Source organism: Limulus polyphemus, unplaced genomic scaffold (genome assembly GCF_000517525.1).
Source record: "Limulus polyphemus unplaced genomic scaffold, Limulus_polyphemus-2.1.2 Scaffold2248, whole genome shotgun sequence".
Taxonomy (NCBI): Eukaryota; Metazoa; Arthropoda; class Merostomata; order Xiphosura; family Limulidae; genus Limulus; species Limulus polyphemus.
In genome coordinates, this window is record NW_013667858.1 from 162,322 (window position 1) to 179,303 (window position 16,982).

The 16,982-nt window shown below is 32.8% G+C and overlaps 2 protein-coding genes across 4 annotated transcripts in view; one reads left to right on the forward strand and one right to left on the reverse strand.

The window, feature by feature from the left end:
* The window catches only part of LOC106466400 (ribosomal RNA processing protein 36 homolog), a 22,585-nt gene extending 15,115 nt beyond the window's left edge, over positions 1-7,470 (forward strand). For all 3 annotated transcript variants that reach the window (XM_022394404.1, XM_013926684.2, XM_013926683.2), the window contains exons 6-10: positions 1,209-1,275; positions 1,922-2,026; positions 4,637-4,711; positions 6,167-6,284; positions 7,280-7,470. In XM_022394404.1, coding sequence (XP_022250112.1) covers positions 1,209-1,275; positions 1,922-2,026; positions 4,637-4,711; positions 6,167-6,284; positions 7,280-7,407 — 493 coding nt within the window. In that variant the 3' untranslated portion in view covers positions 7,408-7,470. The remainder of the gene's footprint in view (positions 1-1,208; positions 1,276-1,921; positions 2,027-4,636; positions 4,712-6,166; positions 6,285-7,279) is intronic.
* A 622-nt stretch (positions 7,471-8,092) lies between these two features.
* On the reverse strand, positions 8,093-10,728 carry LOC106466402 (39S ribosomal protein L11, mitochondrial-like). Its single transcript, XM_013926687.1, has 4 exons — positions 10,419-10,728; positions 9,971-10,066; positions 8,750-8,843; positions 8,093-8,529 (listed from the first exon to the last, which is right to left on the reverse strand). Exons 1-4 carry the CDS (start codon positions 10,551-10,553, stop codon positions 8,264-8,266), a joined length of 591 nt encoding a protein of 196 aa, XP_013782141.1. The 5' UTR covers positions 10,554-10,728; the 3' UTR covers positions 8,093-8,263.
* Between the last annotated feature and the right edge of the window lie 6,254 nt (positions 10,729-16,982).

Genomic DNA, 16,982 nt, shown 5'->3' on the forward strand with positions numbered 1-16,982 from the left:
CAATGTCTCAACTCTTACTGCCTTCCACTGTCTGCAACCAGTTGTGGGAAGGCAGTCACCCTTAAAAAGATGTAATAAAATCAAAAGTAGAAATAAGATAAAATCAAGCCACCCAAAAGATTTCTACTAAGCAATGCCTACCATCTTCCACCCTTAAAAGTTCTAAAAAAAACCCTTAAAGTAGAATAAATACCACCCTGATAATTCTACTACATTTTACTTCCAACCTCCACCCCTTTTCTAAAAATGACTTATTTATAATAAAAGATCTCAAATATATTTTAACTTAAATATTAAAGGTAGCTAACTATCTCTAGTGACAATACAACTCAATGCCAAAACTTTCACGAGACTTGAAAAAGATTTTTCCATTACCAGTCCTTGTCATTACCATTAACTCATAATAAAAAATGACTTAATGACAAGGACAGGTAATAGACAAATTTTTCCAGGATTTTTTATGTCTTATTGTGAACATTTTGGCTTTGAGTTGTATTAATTTTATTATTGTTATCTAGTGCTGATTTTATTGCCTATTTACCATAAATGTAATGTATAGTGCTAGAACTATTGATATATGTGTCTGTGTGTATAGCTGCAAATTAATTGTAAGATTTATATTAGAACGTGTATAACATATTACATACAGTAGATTTACATCAGTGTAGATCAAGCATGCTCATTTTTTTACAGGGCTGGGCATTGCCATGTGGTTAGTGTGCCAGACTGTGGATCTATGATTGTTGAAAGAAAAAAAAAATCATGCTCCACACTGAGTGCACTATAAGAATGATGGTCAAATCCCACTATTTAATTAGATTAGCCTTTTCACTTACTGTAGTTTACACTTTTGACACCAGTTGATTATTATGTTACATGCAGAATAGAAAAACTAAAATATCCTCATAACAACTGATATTTCTTGATGGTTTTACACATTCTGCATCTAGAAAATTCTTATAATGTTTTTACCAGTGGATGTTTTCTATGATTCAAATAACAGAATGTGTTATTTTCCACACACATAAAAATTTTTTTTTAAGTTGGTGGTTGATACAACTGCATGTTTAATAATTCCTGTAAGAATACTTTTGACTCCACCATGAGAATAAAATTTTGTGTTTTGAAGTATTAAATGCAGTTAGTTGAGACTTAATTTATGTAATTTCAGTTAGTTACTTCTCCAAATTATGATTTCTTTTTCTAAGGCCCCGTGAAGTTTCCTCTAAAGCTCCTGTACCTTTATTTCGTGAAGTTTTCCAAGTGAAGAAGAAAGTAAGTCTTGTAGGTTCTTCGTAAATGGTGCTATAATATACTTATTGTTTAAGAAAATGTTCTTGATATATCATCACTGCCACTCACATTTATATGGACAACGATTTTTATCTGTAATTTGGAATATGGTTTTATATTAGCAGAATTTTTAAGTCTTCCGTTTTAAAACAAAAAAAATGTTTGGAAAATCAAAATACAGGTCATCTAAGTTCAGTTATAATTTTTACATATTCACATACCAAAGATGAGAAGGTTTGGAATTAATCTATCTGGTCTTTGAAAATATGTCACAGTGAATCAGGATGTCAACTCAATAACTGATTAATTTTATTCATCCTATCATCTGGGTATAACAACTTTGAAAAATTCCAGTGTACTTACCTTGATGTCATACTTAATATTTATTTTCATAATTACTGAAGAAAACTAATATTTAAAAAAATTTCATTACTAGTAAAAAATAATTTAAACACTGCCAAAACATTGATGTATTATTTGAATGATTACCAATTTCGTTGACGTTTTATGATTAAGTGGTGAGTTTAATGTATAAAAAATGGAAAATATTAAGTGAAATGTACGCCTAATAATCCACTCGAGAAAGAATTCTGAGAAATTTATCAAGTGTTAATATTGTTTACTTAAGGTATATCGAGACCCCAGGTTTGATGACCTTTCAGGTACCTACCACGAAGATATATTCAAAACTACGTATAGTTTTCTATCTGACATTAAAACCAAAGAAAAGGAGGTAAGTTTCTGACAGCTCTATTATGCAGTTATTTTGAAATTAAAACTTTTGTTTTTCTTTATGTAATATAATGCCTCTAAGTTTTATTTGCACTTAAGTCATGTTTATAAAATATATATATATACTGCACTATCCAGAAATTGTATTTATTTATTTTACTTTGTAAACATTTTTCAATCTGTGTCTCATTATTTACTACACTTTAGCCCCCCCTCTCCATGTGTGAAACAATTTTCAAAGTAAAAGTTAATACTTATCATAATTGTTGAATCCATATAACCCAAATATATAATTTTTAAGAATTAGAGACTTATTTGAGTATATAATTGTCTAAAGTATACATTATTTTAAGTATAAGTGTCTGAAGTTAATTACCCACAATAATTTTGTAGCTATGCTCATATATTAGTTTTATAAAGTATATGTGTATTAGTATTAGCATTGGAAAACAAGTGTGGCTCTGGATACAAAATGGATTAGATAATATTATATTTTAAGTTATTTCCTTGGAACTAAGATGTATAAATATTTTCAACTGATCCAATTAACAGAAGTGGGTGGTTTATCGATTACTCATGAGCAGTAATTAAATCGATTGTGACAAAATTCATCAACTAAACAAAATTTTAATTATGGTTTCCAACTATTCAAGTAATTGACATATTACCACTAAACTTGCTCACTTTGTCTTTGTTATCGAAAAGTACTTAGACTATCTGCCATTGTGGATAATTTTGAACTGCTGAACACAGGGAAGGAAACTGGTTGGCTGCACCCAACACCATCTTTTTGTTTGTTTTCTGCTTGTAGGTATCATGGTTTGAGTAACACTACAGTAATTGGATAGTGGAGCCATTGGTTAATTGATTAGCAAATACCACTAATAACCCAGCTCCATCACGTAATGGTTTTAAGCTATACTTTGTTGTTCGTGATAACCCACTTTATCTCTGCTGTGGTCGGACTTATTATAGCAGACTGATTGATTTAATGTGTGGTATATGATGGTAGTTGTCCATCTTTATCATCATTAATTTAGATTAACATGACAGTATTCAAAGTATCATACTATTTTTTATTTCTTTCAGTGACATACACATTCGTCATCAACAGTGCATTGTTTTGCTTTACAACAGCATAAGGGATTTTTGAAGTTTCGTATAATACCAGCAAAACTTGAATCATCAAAGAATGGTGCTATCAGTTTTAACATGTAACGCAAAACTGGTTGAAATTGGAAATATTTGTTCAGCAAAAATGATATCAAGACCCAGTGTATCTCTTCTTTTTTTAAAAAACATTTTCTTGGACCTTAGGTTTTCGATCTAGATGTGTATTTAAACACTATTAGTCCAGCATGTAGTTAGGTTCTAGATGTGTGTTTAAACACTATTAGTCCAGCATGTAGTTAGGTTCCAGATGTGTGTTTAAACACTATTAGTCCAGCATGTAGTTAGGTTCTAGATGTGTGTTTAAACACTATTAGTCCAGCATGTAGTTAGGTTCTAGATGTGTGTTTAAACACTATTAGTCCAGCATGTAGTTAGGTTCTAGATGTGTGTTTAAACACTATTAGTCCAGCATGTAGTTAGGTTCAAGTGCATGATTTCTAGATTGAGGAAGCAATCTATTTTAACTATAATGTACATATGCTATTAAAACTGTTACTTAAAAATACAGTGCAGTGTTCAGGTGGAACTAATTTATTGGAAGGTAAAATAATTTACTTTGTAATACACAAACATTTATATGCTTAGACAAATCCAGTTGTTTAGCTTATTGCTCTGTAGTAAATAAAACCTTTAACCCAGGATTTTTATGTATGTTTAATGTCAAAAATATACATGCTTTTTAAAATTGATAATTTATGTCTATTATTAGTTTCTCCAATGTAGAATTATACATGAACTTTTCTGTATGTTAAAATACTTTTATTCGTGAGCTTTTGGCCCACTTATTGAAGCCTTCATCGGGCAAAAATATACATTATTGCCTGATGAAAAGTCTGGTAAAAGGGCCAAAAGCTTGTAAATAAAAGTATTTTAATGTAGAGAAAAGTCCGTGCATAATTCTACATGTTATAATTTACCCACATTAAGAGTTTTAAAAAAACAATTTGTTTTTCTTATCAATTTAAATTTATAACTTTAAGAATAACAAAGTTTTTTGAATAATGTGATTGATTTTATTTGCATGGCATAAGAAACTCCATTTGATACAGTTGTGGAGAAACTCACTTTGATACAGTTGTGGAGAAACTCACTTTGATACAGTTGTGGAGAAACTCACTTTGATACAGTTGTTAAGAAACTCACTTTGATACAGTTGTTGAGAAACTCACTTTGATACAGTTGTTGAGAAACTCACTCAACTCCAAAAATTGAAAACTTTTCCTGTCACAACATTCAACAACTGTATCAAAGTGAGTTTTTCAACAACTGTATCAAAGTGAGTTTCTTAACAACTCTATCACAGTGAGTTTCTCAACAACTGTATCAACAAGTGTTCAGTAATTTTTTTATTGTTATGTTTTTTTATTTGAAGTCTAGATTTTTAAACTTGTTTATTCAATTAGAGGTCTTTCATTTGAAATATTTCTTTGCTTTTCAGGAATTACAAGAAATGTTAAATGAAGAAGAAGATCCAGAAAAAAGAAAACAAATAAAATTTCTGTTGAAGAGAATGGTGTGTGTTTTAATATTTGTACAATAAACATTCTGCCAATTAAAGAAGGTTGTGCCAAAATATAAAATTATGTTTGAACTTAAAAAAAAAAAGTGTGCTTCCACTTGTTTTTTTAGTGTTACCTTTCCTTCAATTTTCTAAAATTTCTTATTTAATATAAAAATAAACTATAAGAAGAAAAAATGTGCTTGCTTCAACTGAAGTGTAGTAGAATTTTATACTTAAAAATTTAGATGTTAGTTATTTATCATGAAAAACAGATAAAATGTAACAAAACATGCAAAAACTCCAGACTAGTTTCAACAGACTAAGCTTGGCACTGTCAAGGGACAGAGTAAAACTGTTCTTAGTGTCTTGTATGTTTAGGTTCCAAAAGGACCTAGAGAAGTCCCAAAAATGACTTTGAAGCAGAATTAAGTTCAAATTCCATTTTATTATTAAGCATGTTTTCTCTATTTTTATTATTTTAATGTTGTTTTGTTGAAACAGTTTGGGTTCTGTAGTGATTTTTGATTGACCAAAATTAATTTTGTGGTTGGTTGTGTGAGCATGTAATGCTAAAGCCAATTTTTAGCTTTCTTCTGATAATAGTAACCTTCATGTTCCTTTACTCTAATTGAAAGAGATCAGTTTGTTTAAGCAATATAAGTAATTGAATAAATACCCTGTCTGTGGTGGGTTTTAATTTTGTTTTATATCGAGGGATAGTAGGATATCATTATCTAACAATACTTTACTACTTCTCAATATCAAACAAAATAGGTGCTGTGTTAAAATGGAATAAAAGTTAACCTAATTTGTAAGGCAGTGAACAAACTTTTAAATAAATTTAACAAATGGAGAGATAAGATAGAAACCCACCACAGAAGTGTATTTATTCAATTATTTGTTCCGGTACCTGTGCTTATACTGGTCAAACAAATTGATCTTTTCAATTAGAGTAAAGGAACATGAAAAATCAGCTTTAGCATTGCATGAACCAACTGCAAAATTTATTTTGATCAATCAAAAATCATTGTTTATCCCAAGTTCTTTCATGAACGCAATACAAGAGAATCCATAGAAATGTTAAAAAATAGAGAAAATATGCTTAATAATAAAATGTAATTTGAACCCAATTCTATTTAGAAGTATTTTCCAAATTAGTTTTTACCCGCTACTGCCATTACTGAACCTCGACTCTTCTGCAGACGTTTTGAACCTGAATGTACAAGATGTTTGAGAATGACGAAATTGGTCTGTTGAAACTAGTAGGGAGTTTTTTGTATTTTTGTTAATTCTTTAATCATCTGTGCGTTATCATGCTGGTGTATGAGAACCGTTTCTTTTCACAAATTGTTCACAATAACTTAAATAAGACCAGTGGAAAAATAGTTTGATTAATGTTTATTTTATAAATAGCAGTAGAATACTATATTTCAATAAGAAACATTATTTATAAATTATGTATTCCAGGAAAATCAAGAGAAGACTGAACGACTAAAAGAAGTGGCTAAGCAGAAGGCTAGACAACAGAAGCAAGAAATTATCAGCCAGCTCAAAGAAGGGAAGAAGCCACACTTTAAGAATAAATGTGAGACACATTTTTCATTTAACTTTGTGTGTAGCAGTTTTTATCTAATGTGTGTGTTAGATTATTTAACATAAGGGCAACATAATTAAAGTAACTAGTGAGAGTTTATGAAAGCAAAATGATTTCTGTGTAGAGATAAACATTATTTTAAAACAATGGTCCTCAAACTTTAGTAACTGGAGAACACCTTTTGATTTACCATTTTTTCTCAGACCACCAAACCTATTGATGTTTTTTGTTTTTAAAAAAAGATTGTGTACACAAACAACTGTATTCCAAAATTAAATTTTTTTTATGAAAAATATTTTTAATTCTATAAATCATATTTTTTTTAAATATTATGAAATTTTGGACATGACTCGCAGACTCCAGGTTGAGAAACACTGTACTAAAGTATTGTGTATGAAAATACAGACTGTTTTGTGAAGACCAAATATGAAAGAGAAATCACCTTTGAATGTGAGATAAAAATGTAATTTGTTACAGCATGTTATTTCTAACTATCCTAACAGTAACTAAATATATTTACTAAATTGTTTGTGATGGCACACATACGAGAAAATGTTGACTGTAGTATTCTAGAATATTAGTTGAAGTTTGTGAGTAAATAGTTATCATACATACAAAATATGCCACTAGATCCAGCAAATCTGATTGTTTGTCCCTGATTTTATCATTCTATACTCAGAGAAAGATCTTGGAGTGTTGGTTTGTTGATGAATTACTGTTAAAGTTCAGTATTTGTTTTGCTACTTTTGTGAGATTTAAACTTTTAAAGTTTTAGATGCATAAAAAAAGAACCAAACTGTAATGACAGCCAACCAACACTTTAGATTCTCCTCAGAGCACAAAATGAGATATCTACATATTCTTGAAATTATCATATCATGATAAGATTAAGAAAATCAGCTATTAAGAGTTGAGAAAGAGTGCTACAGTTTTTATAAACGAACCTTTGAGATCAGAATATTGATGCTAGGAACTTTTTATTCCAGCTGAAAAGAAGAGGTTAGAGTTAGCAGAACGTTTCCAGAAACTAAAGAAAGAGAACAAGCTGGAAAAATACCTGGAAAGGAAACGAAAGAAGAATGCCACAAAAGAGCGTCGTCATCTCCCACTTTAGGGTTTCACTTGAAAAATATCAAATATCTGTAGTGCATTGAATAAAGTTTTTATTCCTTTATTATTTTTTGCAGTATTTTATTTACCTGTTCAGTTATGAGTAGACTTGCTTACTCAATAAAGATAAAAATTTATCACAAATGTGCTCAATTGATGACCTTACATTTGAATGCTAAAAATATGTTTTGTACTCCGTAAAAACCAATAGTTGCATTGTTGGAAAAATTCTAAATGTTTTGCATTTTATCACCAATACAGACATTTTGAATATTTATGATTTATCTTACAAAAAAAAAAAAAAATTAAGCGATTACCACCGGCTACCTTAGTTATATTTGTACTCATCGTATCGAAAATTACCTACTCCAGATTTTTAGGCATAGTCTGTATTGTGATGTACACTTTGCTGAATATGTAAGAGAATCGCTGGTGGGTGGCTATGCTATTGTACTTCAGTGCTTTACCAAAAACAGAAATAAAGTTATCTGCAGATGTTGAAAGTAGTTTGGAAACAAACTTGTTAGCTCAGTTGTTTCCTATGCCACAAAGTTAAAAAGAAAAGTAATAGTTGCTCATAATTTCTAACAGTGTAGCTATGATTGCAACTGCTATGTAAACAACATTTTTCTTTTTTTTGTGATAATGCATGTATATTTTGTATACACAAGGTTTCATGAATAATTTTCTATTATGACCACCTTTATTAAGAAGACAAAATGGATTGACAGCTAAAATTTTTATGTCAATTCAATATTACTATGAAAAACAATAAACAATGTATCTGTACACATTTTGAAAAACTAAACACCTATTTCTTAGTGATTTGATGTTGCTAATATAAATTTTAAACTACTCTACTATACCGTCCTCAACATTTTAGCTTGTCGTTTCTCCTCTAACTCTGCTAACTGCTGCTTGACTATTTCCTTCCGTTCTTCAAGAAACTTTTCATAATCTTCCTCATTTAAGTGATGAACTACTTCAATTCCACATGATTTTGCAGAGTCAATAATATCTTGACAAACCTCTTGAAGAGGAACACAATCATAGGTAGGATCCTGGCTCTTTATTTTTGCTATTTCATAGACATGCTTGACTGTAATTTTCCCAGCAAACTCTAAAGCTGTTAGAAAATGTAACAAATGATAAAATTGGTAAGACAGACATCAATCAATGCACAGTAAGGAGTGACTGACTGACATAAAGCTTGTGAATGTAAAAGAAACGGATGATCCATTAATGAGTGGGTGATAACCACACAAGGAATCAAGTTTAAACCTCAAACTTGCTCTGCATTATTCAAGTTAAACTTTTAATTTTCATGTGTTAAATACAATACTTACATGGTTTCATTGCTCCCCTCTCACAGCCTGCTGCCTGTTTCAGGAAGTAACTAACTGGTGGATTATGAATGACCAAATTGTAACTACGGTCAGGCTACGTAATAAGAATTAATCAATTAATTAATACTGGCTTTTTACAATAAAAAAAGACAGTTAATAGTTTTCTATGGACTGATCTGACCTTTCGTCTGCCTTGGAGATGATGTTGGAGGCTCTGTGCTAAGTCCTTCATCAGATCTGGTGAGAGAGGGAGCATGAACCTGGAATGCCATCTCCAAACCAGACAAAAGGCTAAAGCAGTCCATAGAAAGCTATGACAACATACTACCTAAAAACTTTCTTTAAAAAAAACAAAAAAAAAACAGTTTGTTTCCAAATAGTATCAAACTTTTGGTAAACAGTCTTATCTCACCAGCAAAAAAAGTAAAATATTTTCAGAGTCTGCTAAGAATATAAATTTAATTATATTTACTAATAATATTTTTGATTTATATCTTACAATTATCAAATTAAATTTTCTTTTGTCTAACTCATATATTATTCCAGCTGACAAGTTTAGTATTCAATCTATTTGTATCAGAACATTAAAATATTGAATTTTATTGTTGTTTGGAGCAATAGCTTTAAAAAGGATGATACCCAAGCTTCAACAGAAAAACAATATGGCATTGGACATGAAACAGTAAAAAGACTAAATTTCATATAATGTATATTTGGTCAATATTATAACTTTTATACATATATTATCTGTAGTAGTTCAATCATTTATAATTAATCATCAGAAGTAAGAAAACTGTCTATGTTACAAGTAATTTTAAGTTTACTAGAACATTTTTACTACTATTGGAAAGAACTATTGAGCCTTTAATAAAGTTTTTTTTTATTTCTTAGTTATTAAATGTACCATTAAAAAGAAAAATCAATACTAAATAAACCTGTGTCATTAACAGTTTTGAAAATTAATAAACATTTTAAAGGACATCATGCTGTACAATTTGCCACATAGTAATTTTGAAATATGGTGATAGAATATGTAAATATGCATTGGTCCTAGTTTCCTACACTAAGTTATGCAGGAATATCACAGATATAAACATGATAATGGATGGGGTTATAATAAGGATAAGCATTTAGTCTAAAATATATGTTAATTTTTTCTCCTTTATCTATGGTGTAGTGTATGGGATAAAAAAAAAGTGTTTTTGCAGCTAATAAACATACGTTCACAGTTATCCTACATGGTAAAGGTATTCCTTCTTTAATATCTTTTGTTCTCTCATTGAAGTCTTTGCAGAAATGGGCTATATTGATTCCTCTCTAAAACAGATAAAATACTTATATTAAAATTTATATGTATATATATATTAAAATTACAATGCTAAAACTTGTATTTTTACTAGAAATTAATAACCAGGATGGAAATATGTCCCAGAAGTATTTAATTTAAAGATAATTAGTTATAAAATGCATATAAATTATAATAATAAAAACTAACTTCCAATAACAACTTTAAAAACTTCGTCTACGTACGTCAGGAGTCATATTGAAATGCTAAGTAATCATAAACTAAACACTGTTTAAGTGCATGTTGTTTTTTAATTTCTATGCTTTTAATGTTTTGTATTCACTTCATAATTATTTTGATACCTAATGTATTATATTAATTTACCTGACCAAGCTGAGGCCCCAGTGGTGGTCCTGCCACAGCCATTCCAGCTTGGATGTAAGTTTTAAGTGTCGTTCCGTGAACCACTTTCTCAACCATTTTCTTTGCAGATTTCAAACGCTTAATGTTTTTTGACATATTCTTTCTCGGTTCTGAGAGGTTAGTTACTAAATGGATTTAGATAAATTTTAAATAATATATATATTTGATTTAATATATATTACCCTTTGCTCATCAAATAGTTATTTCGCAAAATTTGCCTATGAATATTTTACATGAATCTCCAGCCCTAAACCTAACGTATCTCACTAAATCCTAGGTCTTTCTGTTTTTTTAGCGCCCTCTCATGCTCATCTATATAACTATTGATATTTGAAAAATGTTTTGAAATATTGTATGCGTGTGTTTGTTTGTAGTTTAGCACAATGGGCTATCTGTGCTCTGCCCACCACGGGTATCGAAGCCCGGTTTCTAGCGTTGCAAGTCTACAGACATACTGCTGTTCCACTGGGGAGTACGTGTGTATTTGTATGTATACATTATATATATATTTATAATTATTAAAATACTTATCATATATACAAAAAGGCTTTAAAATCAATTTCTAATTTCCATAGTTAGTGTTACTTTCTGTATATTTACCCCATCATTGTATAATTAAAAATGTATTACTTTTAACAAATCTTTCAAAATATCTTTAGCAAAAATGTTTCGGATAAGCAGTAAACATGCGAAAAAGGTCACTTTTCAGTTCCTTGTCAATATTTCTTGTTATAATGTATTTTTATTTGTAATTACTTTACTTACTAAGCTTATGCAATCCACTCAAGACATGCCAAGCTATAATGAAGTACTTTGAGATAAAATGAGTTAATTTATTTATTCTCCCTATCTATTTGTCTTGCCGTAGTGTATTTAAATTTTAGAATGTAACATTTCGTTTAGTAGGAAGTTAATATTTGTTTGATTTAGAAGTTTCACGTAAAGCTATCTTACCTTAAATCTGTATTACAAAATATACACTTACACCAAGAGAACGCCTAAAGCATAATTCCCACTCTCCTCAATCCCACCAGCAGAGTCTACAGGGCTGCACTTGTCTTGCTGTCAGCCATCGTCGACGCTTTCAGATCGTCTTGCTGTTAGAAAGCCTGTGTTGGAGAGGTCATCCTCCGTCTCAGTCAATCTTCCTTCCTGTTACACAGGACCCGCACTTCTATCCCTTCAACATTCATTTCCAGACAGTGCCTTTTCAGTACTGGAATCTACTCAGATATTGGGCAGTGTGTTATTACTTTCAATGGTTTGTCTGTGAGGTCCACCCTTGTGGTTCTCTGGAATGGATTCAGACATCTTTTCTGGGAGGCCCTTTGCTCATGGCAGATGCGTATATTCTGCTTGGATAGCCAGGGATTAATGCTATAGTTCTTGATGAGGAGGCTCCTCATTGACAGCTGGAATGCCCACGAACTGCTGGCTCATCTAGACGCTTTTATCTCAGTCTGGTTTTGTCTCGGAACCTGCTCTGCTTTTATTTTCTTTGGGTTAGGGTAATCCTCGTTGGAAGCTCTTCTTTGACTTCAGGAAGTAATGATCACTTTGAAAGTGCCTGCACATCCTCTGACGAGACAGGTCACCAGATCCCATCGTTTCTCATGCTTCGTCTTCTCCTTCAGCAGTATCAGAAGTGGCAGTAATGAAGGCTGCTGGATGGCTTGAAGGCTAGGCTAATCTAGATTCGTATCTGGCATTGTCATTGTTGAGTTCCTGGTTGCAGGGACGATTCTTCCATCAGTGCATAGCTTCTTTACCATTAAAGGTGGTAGTGCAGCCTCTGGAGATTGCACGGCCAATCCACGAGCTTGGGTACTGTGTAGGTCAGGCCAGACTTGGACATTCCAGCTTTAGTGACTTATCATGCAGGAACTCAATGACTTCATAGGTAGAATAAACTGAAGGGTCCATCTCGGTTATCAAACAATATCTTAGGATAGAGCAAGACAGAAAGACCACTGGCTAGTCAGTGAAAGAAAGACTAGCCATGGCTAAAACTTGACCTTAAATGCTGAAAGTCCAGATTTCAATGCTAAGATCAACTGAATTCTAATTCGTCAAAGGTTCAACTGGGTGTGTAGATTAAGAAGGGCTGAAATGTGTGTTCATGACCGTGAAATAGCTACTGGTTAAATGACGTGTCTACAGGCTTAACGTTTACTCATGCTTATCTTCGCCCAAAGAACATGTGCTCAAGGAACTAAAGGATTTCCCAATACACTACCTTCCATGAGTATTCATTTGACCAGTTATCTATGGTTGTGTTGCCATCTAATGCCACTGCCAGGCAAGAGGAACATGCATACCAAACTCTCCAATCTGGTCTCATCCCTAGCCTACCATTTGGTTGTTTCATAGACAGATCCCAGTTCCATTAGGAATGAATATGGGGTCGACACTGCTTGGGTTCTACATAGTCAAGCTGACATGGGTTAGATGCCATTACTCTCACCTTTGACTGTTATCCCTTGCCGACACCTTCATTGTATTTTCTTAGAAACTTTCTTCAATGTACAAAATGTGTAACAGTTATGGTGTGAATTACAAGATTTCACCACATGAGTGATATCTTTGGTGTATCCCTATTACACTTACAGCCAGCATTTCTGTGCTTCAAAACTGTATTTTGTAATGAAACAACGTTTGAAATATTCAGTAAAACTGTTTACTTATAAACTGTTTCCAATCTGCATGACTGAAAATACTCCTATCACAACCTAATAAAACACTGGGTACACCATACATTATTTGTGAATTTTATGTACTACCGACAATTTTATTCCCTCATTCATATTTCAACCTGATCAATTTAAAATATATTTGCATTATGTTTATGAGAAACACCACATAAAACTTTGTCAGAACCATTAGGTAAAACTATTCCATTCTAGGCAGTGACTTGCTTGAAACGTTTCAGGAATTAATCCGGATCTCATGCTGTCCCCTTGAACATTGGGGGCGTGATCTGCTTGGTCTCACTCACAGGGCCCTATGTGTCAGGCCAAATCCTTTCTCTCATAATCCTGATGATTGCCAGGAAGAGATGTCAGTGATGTCCTTGGTTTTTGATGGAAGCCACTCACAGGGACTTCAATACTCCAACAGGTAGTCGGTCCCTGGTCCTGGTTTAGAGTTATGAGCTACTCGAGGTGGCTCATTTTACAACACTGCAAGACTAAGTGTTGTGAGATGTCATCAATGTTCATGTAGAACTTTTTGGCTTGAAATGTAACTAACCCTATGGGTCACATGCTTCACTATTGCCTCACCTACGGTGAGGCATCTCTGACTAGCAGAAATCGTTCACCATGGCGCATTTATGACTGTCCATTAGTTTCCAGTGGTCTTGACTAGAGCTGTGGCTGTTGTGCTCTGAATGTTGTGCTCAGTGGCTGTTGTGCTCTCTACACAGTTTCGATCTTACCAGGTACCAGTCTATTCTAGCAAACCTTAGTCATCCATTCTTCCCTTTCACCAAGATTGAACCTTGGGGGTTGACAGTCGTGATTGTCTTTGGGAGTACATTGGTGAGAGAATGGCAACTGAGTAACTCAAGAGAAGAAATTTTCAGCAGAGACTCAACCTGCTGAGGAATCCAGAGTTCCTGTAGAGACTACTTCCAAAGGATCATTAAGGATAGAGCAACTAGTGGATTCACCCAACCACCTACCTAGAATGAATTTTCCTATTTCCCAGTGACAGGACAGCCAGTGAAAACAAGGGACAAGTCATTCTATCTATATGCCATGAGTCTGAGAAGAGAAACTCACAAAAAAGATTTGGTGAATAGACAGTTTAGCATAGTGTTTTATTTATTTTATTTCGTATTAGGATTGTTCAAGGGGCTTCCCAATCCAGGAATGGGGCAGTGATATAAACTATATTTTTTAATGTTGTAACTTAGATGTTAGCTAGAGGGCGCACGATGTTAAGATCTAAAAGTTTAGTAATGCAGACTTAGAAAATTCAAAATATTTTAACGTCAGTTTTTTAATAGTATATTACACATAGGATGTTCAGTGAAGCATTACAAAAACAAAGATCGAGCTGTTTTTAGTATGTAGAATAAATCAGTTTTTAATAAAGTATTTGGATCCGTGTTAATTAACACGTATATTCAGTTACTTGATGGATCAGCAGTTAAGTTGTACAAGTAAGTTAATTTTTTCGTTAGTATAGCACAGTTAACAAGGTATTTCCGTTGAGGTATCATTTGTAAAGTTAATTGAACCTACATTTTACAAGTATAGACAGCTTGGGAAAACATTGCAAAAACTATTATGTTATTGTTAATGAAAGAACAAAGTAACATGATTGGTGTGAGAGGTGGGATTATTTTGAAAAAGCAATGTTACAAATTTTTTCTATTTTCATTAGAATTTCAAAAGGGAAACTTTGGTAAAAGATTCACTTAATCTATTAAAATAAGCCTCCCAGTGGCACAGACATATGTCTGCGGACTTACAACGTTAGAAACCGGGTTTCGATACCCGTAGTGGGCAGAGCACAGATATCCCTTTGTGTAGCTTTGTGCTATGCTACAAATAAACAAACTGTTAAAATAATTAGAGTTAACATGATACCTATATAAACTAACTCTTAGTCTCAAATTATTAGTTTTCCAACATGTATATAGCTTTAAACGTACACGCTGTTTTTTATTATGTTTAAACAAAATACTACAGGGTAACTAATCGAACGATGAAACATCTGATTCTGTTGAGCATTTAGTCTGATAATGTATCACACTAGAATATACTATTTAATCACAGTTTAGTATGTATCATGTATGAGAATATATCGGAGTCAAACTAGTGATCAACCAATCAGCAGCAATTATGAGAACTTAGTAGTTACATTAAAGTAAAAAATAAAAATATTCGGGAAGAGTATGAAAGAACCAAGACGAAGAAATTCACAATATGAAAAACAAATCTGATAGCTCTTAAAAGGTAAACCATCTTGCTACAAGGGGTGAAGACTCTTAATTGTTTTAATGCGGTAAGACAAACGTACTGGTAACTCAAATGTTGGCGGTGGATGCGCTGACTTACTGCCTTTTTTCTAATCTATTAGCTCAAACTTACGGACGGCTATACGGAAGTATCCTTCGTCAAGCTTTGCGCGAAAATTATAGATACAAATACCTTATATATTTTGAGATATATGATTACAGTTTGTTTGTAATTAAGCACAAAGCTACACAATGGGCTATCTGTACTCTGCCCACCACGGGTATCGAAACCCAGATTCTAGCGTTGTAAGTCCGCAGACATACCGCTGTGCCACGTGGGGGGGGGGGGAGCATTTAATTACAGAGACATGTTTATTAGCAATGACCTAAAATAAACAGTATACCAAAATGTCAACGTAAAACTTAAAATAGAGCTATTAGGTAATGGTTTTGATGGAGAACTTGCTTTGCAACAAAAGTTTGAGAAGTTGATTTACACACTAGTGACATCTAACTGGACCGGTTCGGCAGACACGCGGACTTATGTAAATGTATATAGACAGTTTTTTTCAGTGTTGAATAGAGATACGACACGTCTCCGCCACCACAGAAAATACTAAACATTTCCATACTTACGCTGCAGAATATTAAAGAGGCAAGGACTCTAGTACATTTAGTTAAATTAAGAAACTAACCACTGAGCAACATGTGGACAGAAGGAGATTCGCTGTGCGAGTTACAGGAAACAACTAGTTCTCAGTTTACAGGATCAAATGATAACACACAAAGTCAAGCACCAACAGAAATGTGGATGACAAAAAGAACACTCCAGGAGATTATAACAGACGATACTATGGAAGCTGGAGAGACGTTGAATGATCTATCTTGCAGTTCTTCAATATCAACAGTAAATAAATTGACAATCAAAGAGAGAGTTGTTACGTCACCTCTTACTCCTGTGGAAATACCTGAAAATTCTTTCCCTCAACTGGCATTTGAGTGTTTGGAGAAACATGGAGATCGTCTCTGTGAGGTTTGTTGTTTGTTTGTAGTTAAGCACAAAGCTACACAAAAGGCTATCTTTACTCTGCCCACCACGGGTATCGAAACCCGGTTTCTAACGTTTTAAGTCCGCAGACATACCGCTATGCCACTGGGGGCCTATGTGAGGTAAGCTTGTTTGTAGTTAAGCACAAAGCTACACAATGCACACCACGGGTATCGAAACCCGGTTTCTAGCGTTGTATGTCCGCAGACATACCGCTGTGCCACTGGGGGCTGTGTGAAGTAAGCAAAACATTATTCGTAATAGAAATTATCTTAACAGGAAAGTTGAATGTTCGAGAAAAAAAACAAAAAACTCTTCGCTTTAATCTGTGGTAGCACGTCCTCATCCAGTAATATCTTCACAAGTAGACACAAATCTGTATTCTGTGTTTGTTATATGAATAATTATTAATTTATATAAGGATTCTTTTTATATAAATGCATTCAAAATTTTCGCGACAGTATTGATTTTCACATATCTAAAAACTACATTATATTCATTTATGTTAACG

Excerpts from the sequence above, each read along its gene's own strand:
- LOC106466402 (XM_013926687.1), bottom strand. The coding sequence starts at position 10,553 with ATGTCAAAAAACATTAAGCGTTTGAAATCTGCAAAGAAAATGGTTGAG. Across the intron at positions 10,067-10,418 it reads TGGGGCCTCAGCTTGGTCAG|AGAGGAATCAATATAGCCCA; the intron begins GTAAATTAATAT and ends TATCTGTTTTAG. Across the intron at positions 8,844-9,970 it reads CATGTAGGATAACTGTGAAC|CCTGACCGTAGTTACAATTT; the intron begins GTATGTTTATTA and ends CTTATTACGTAG.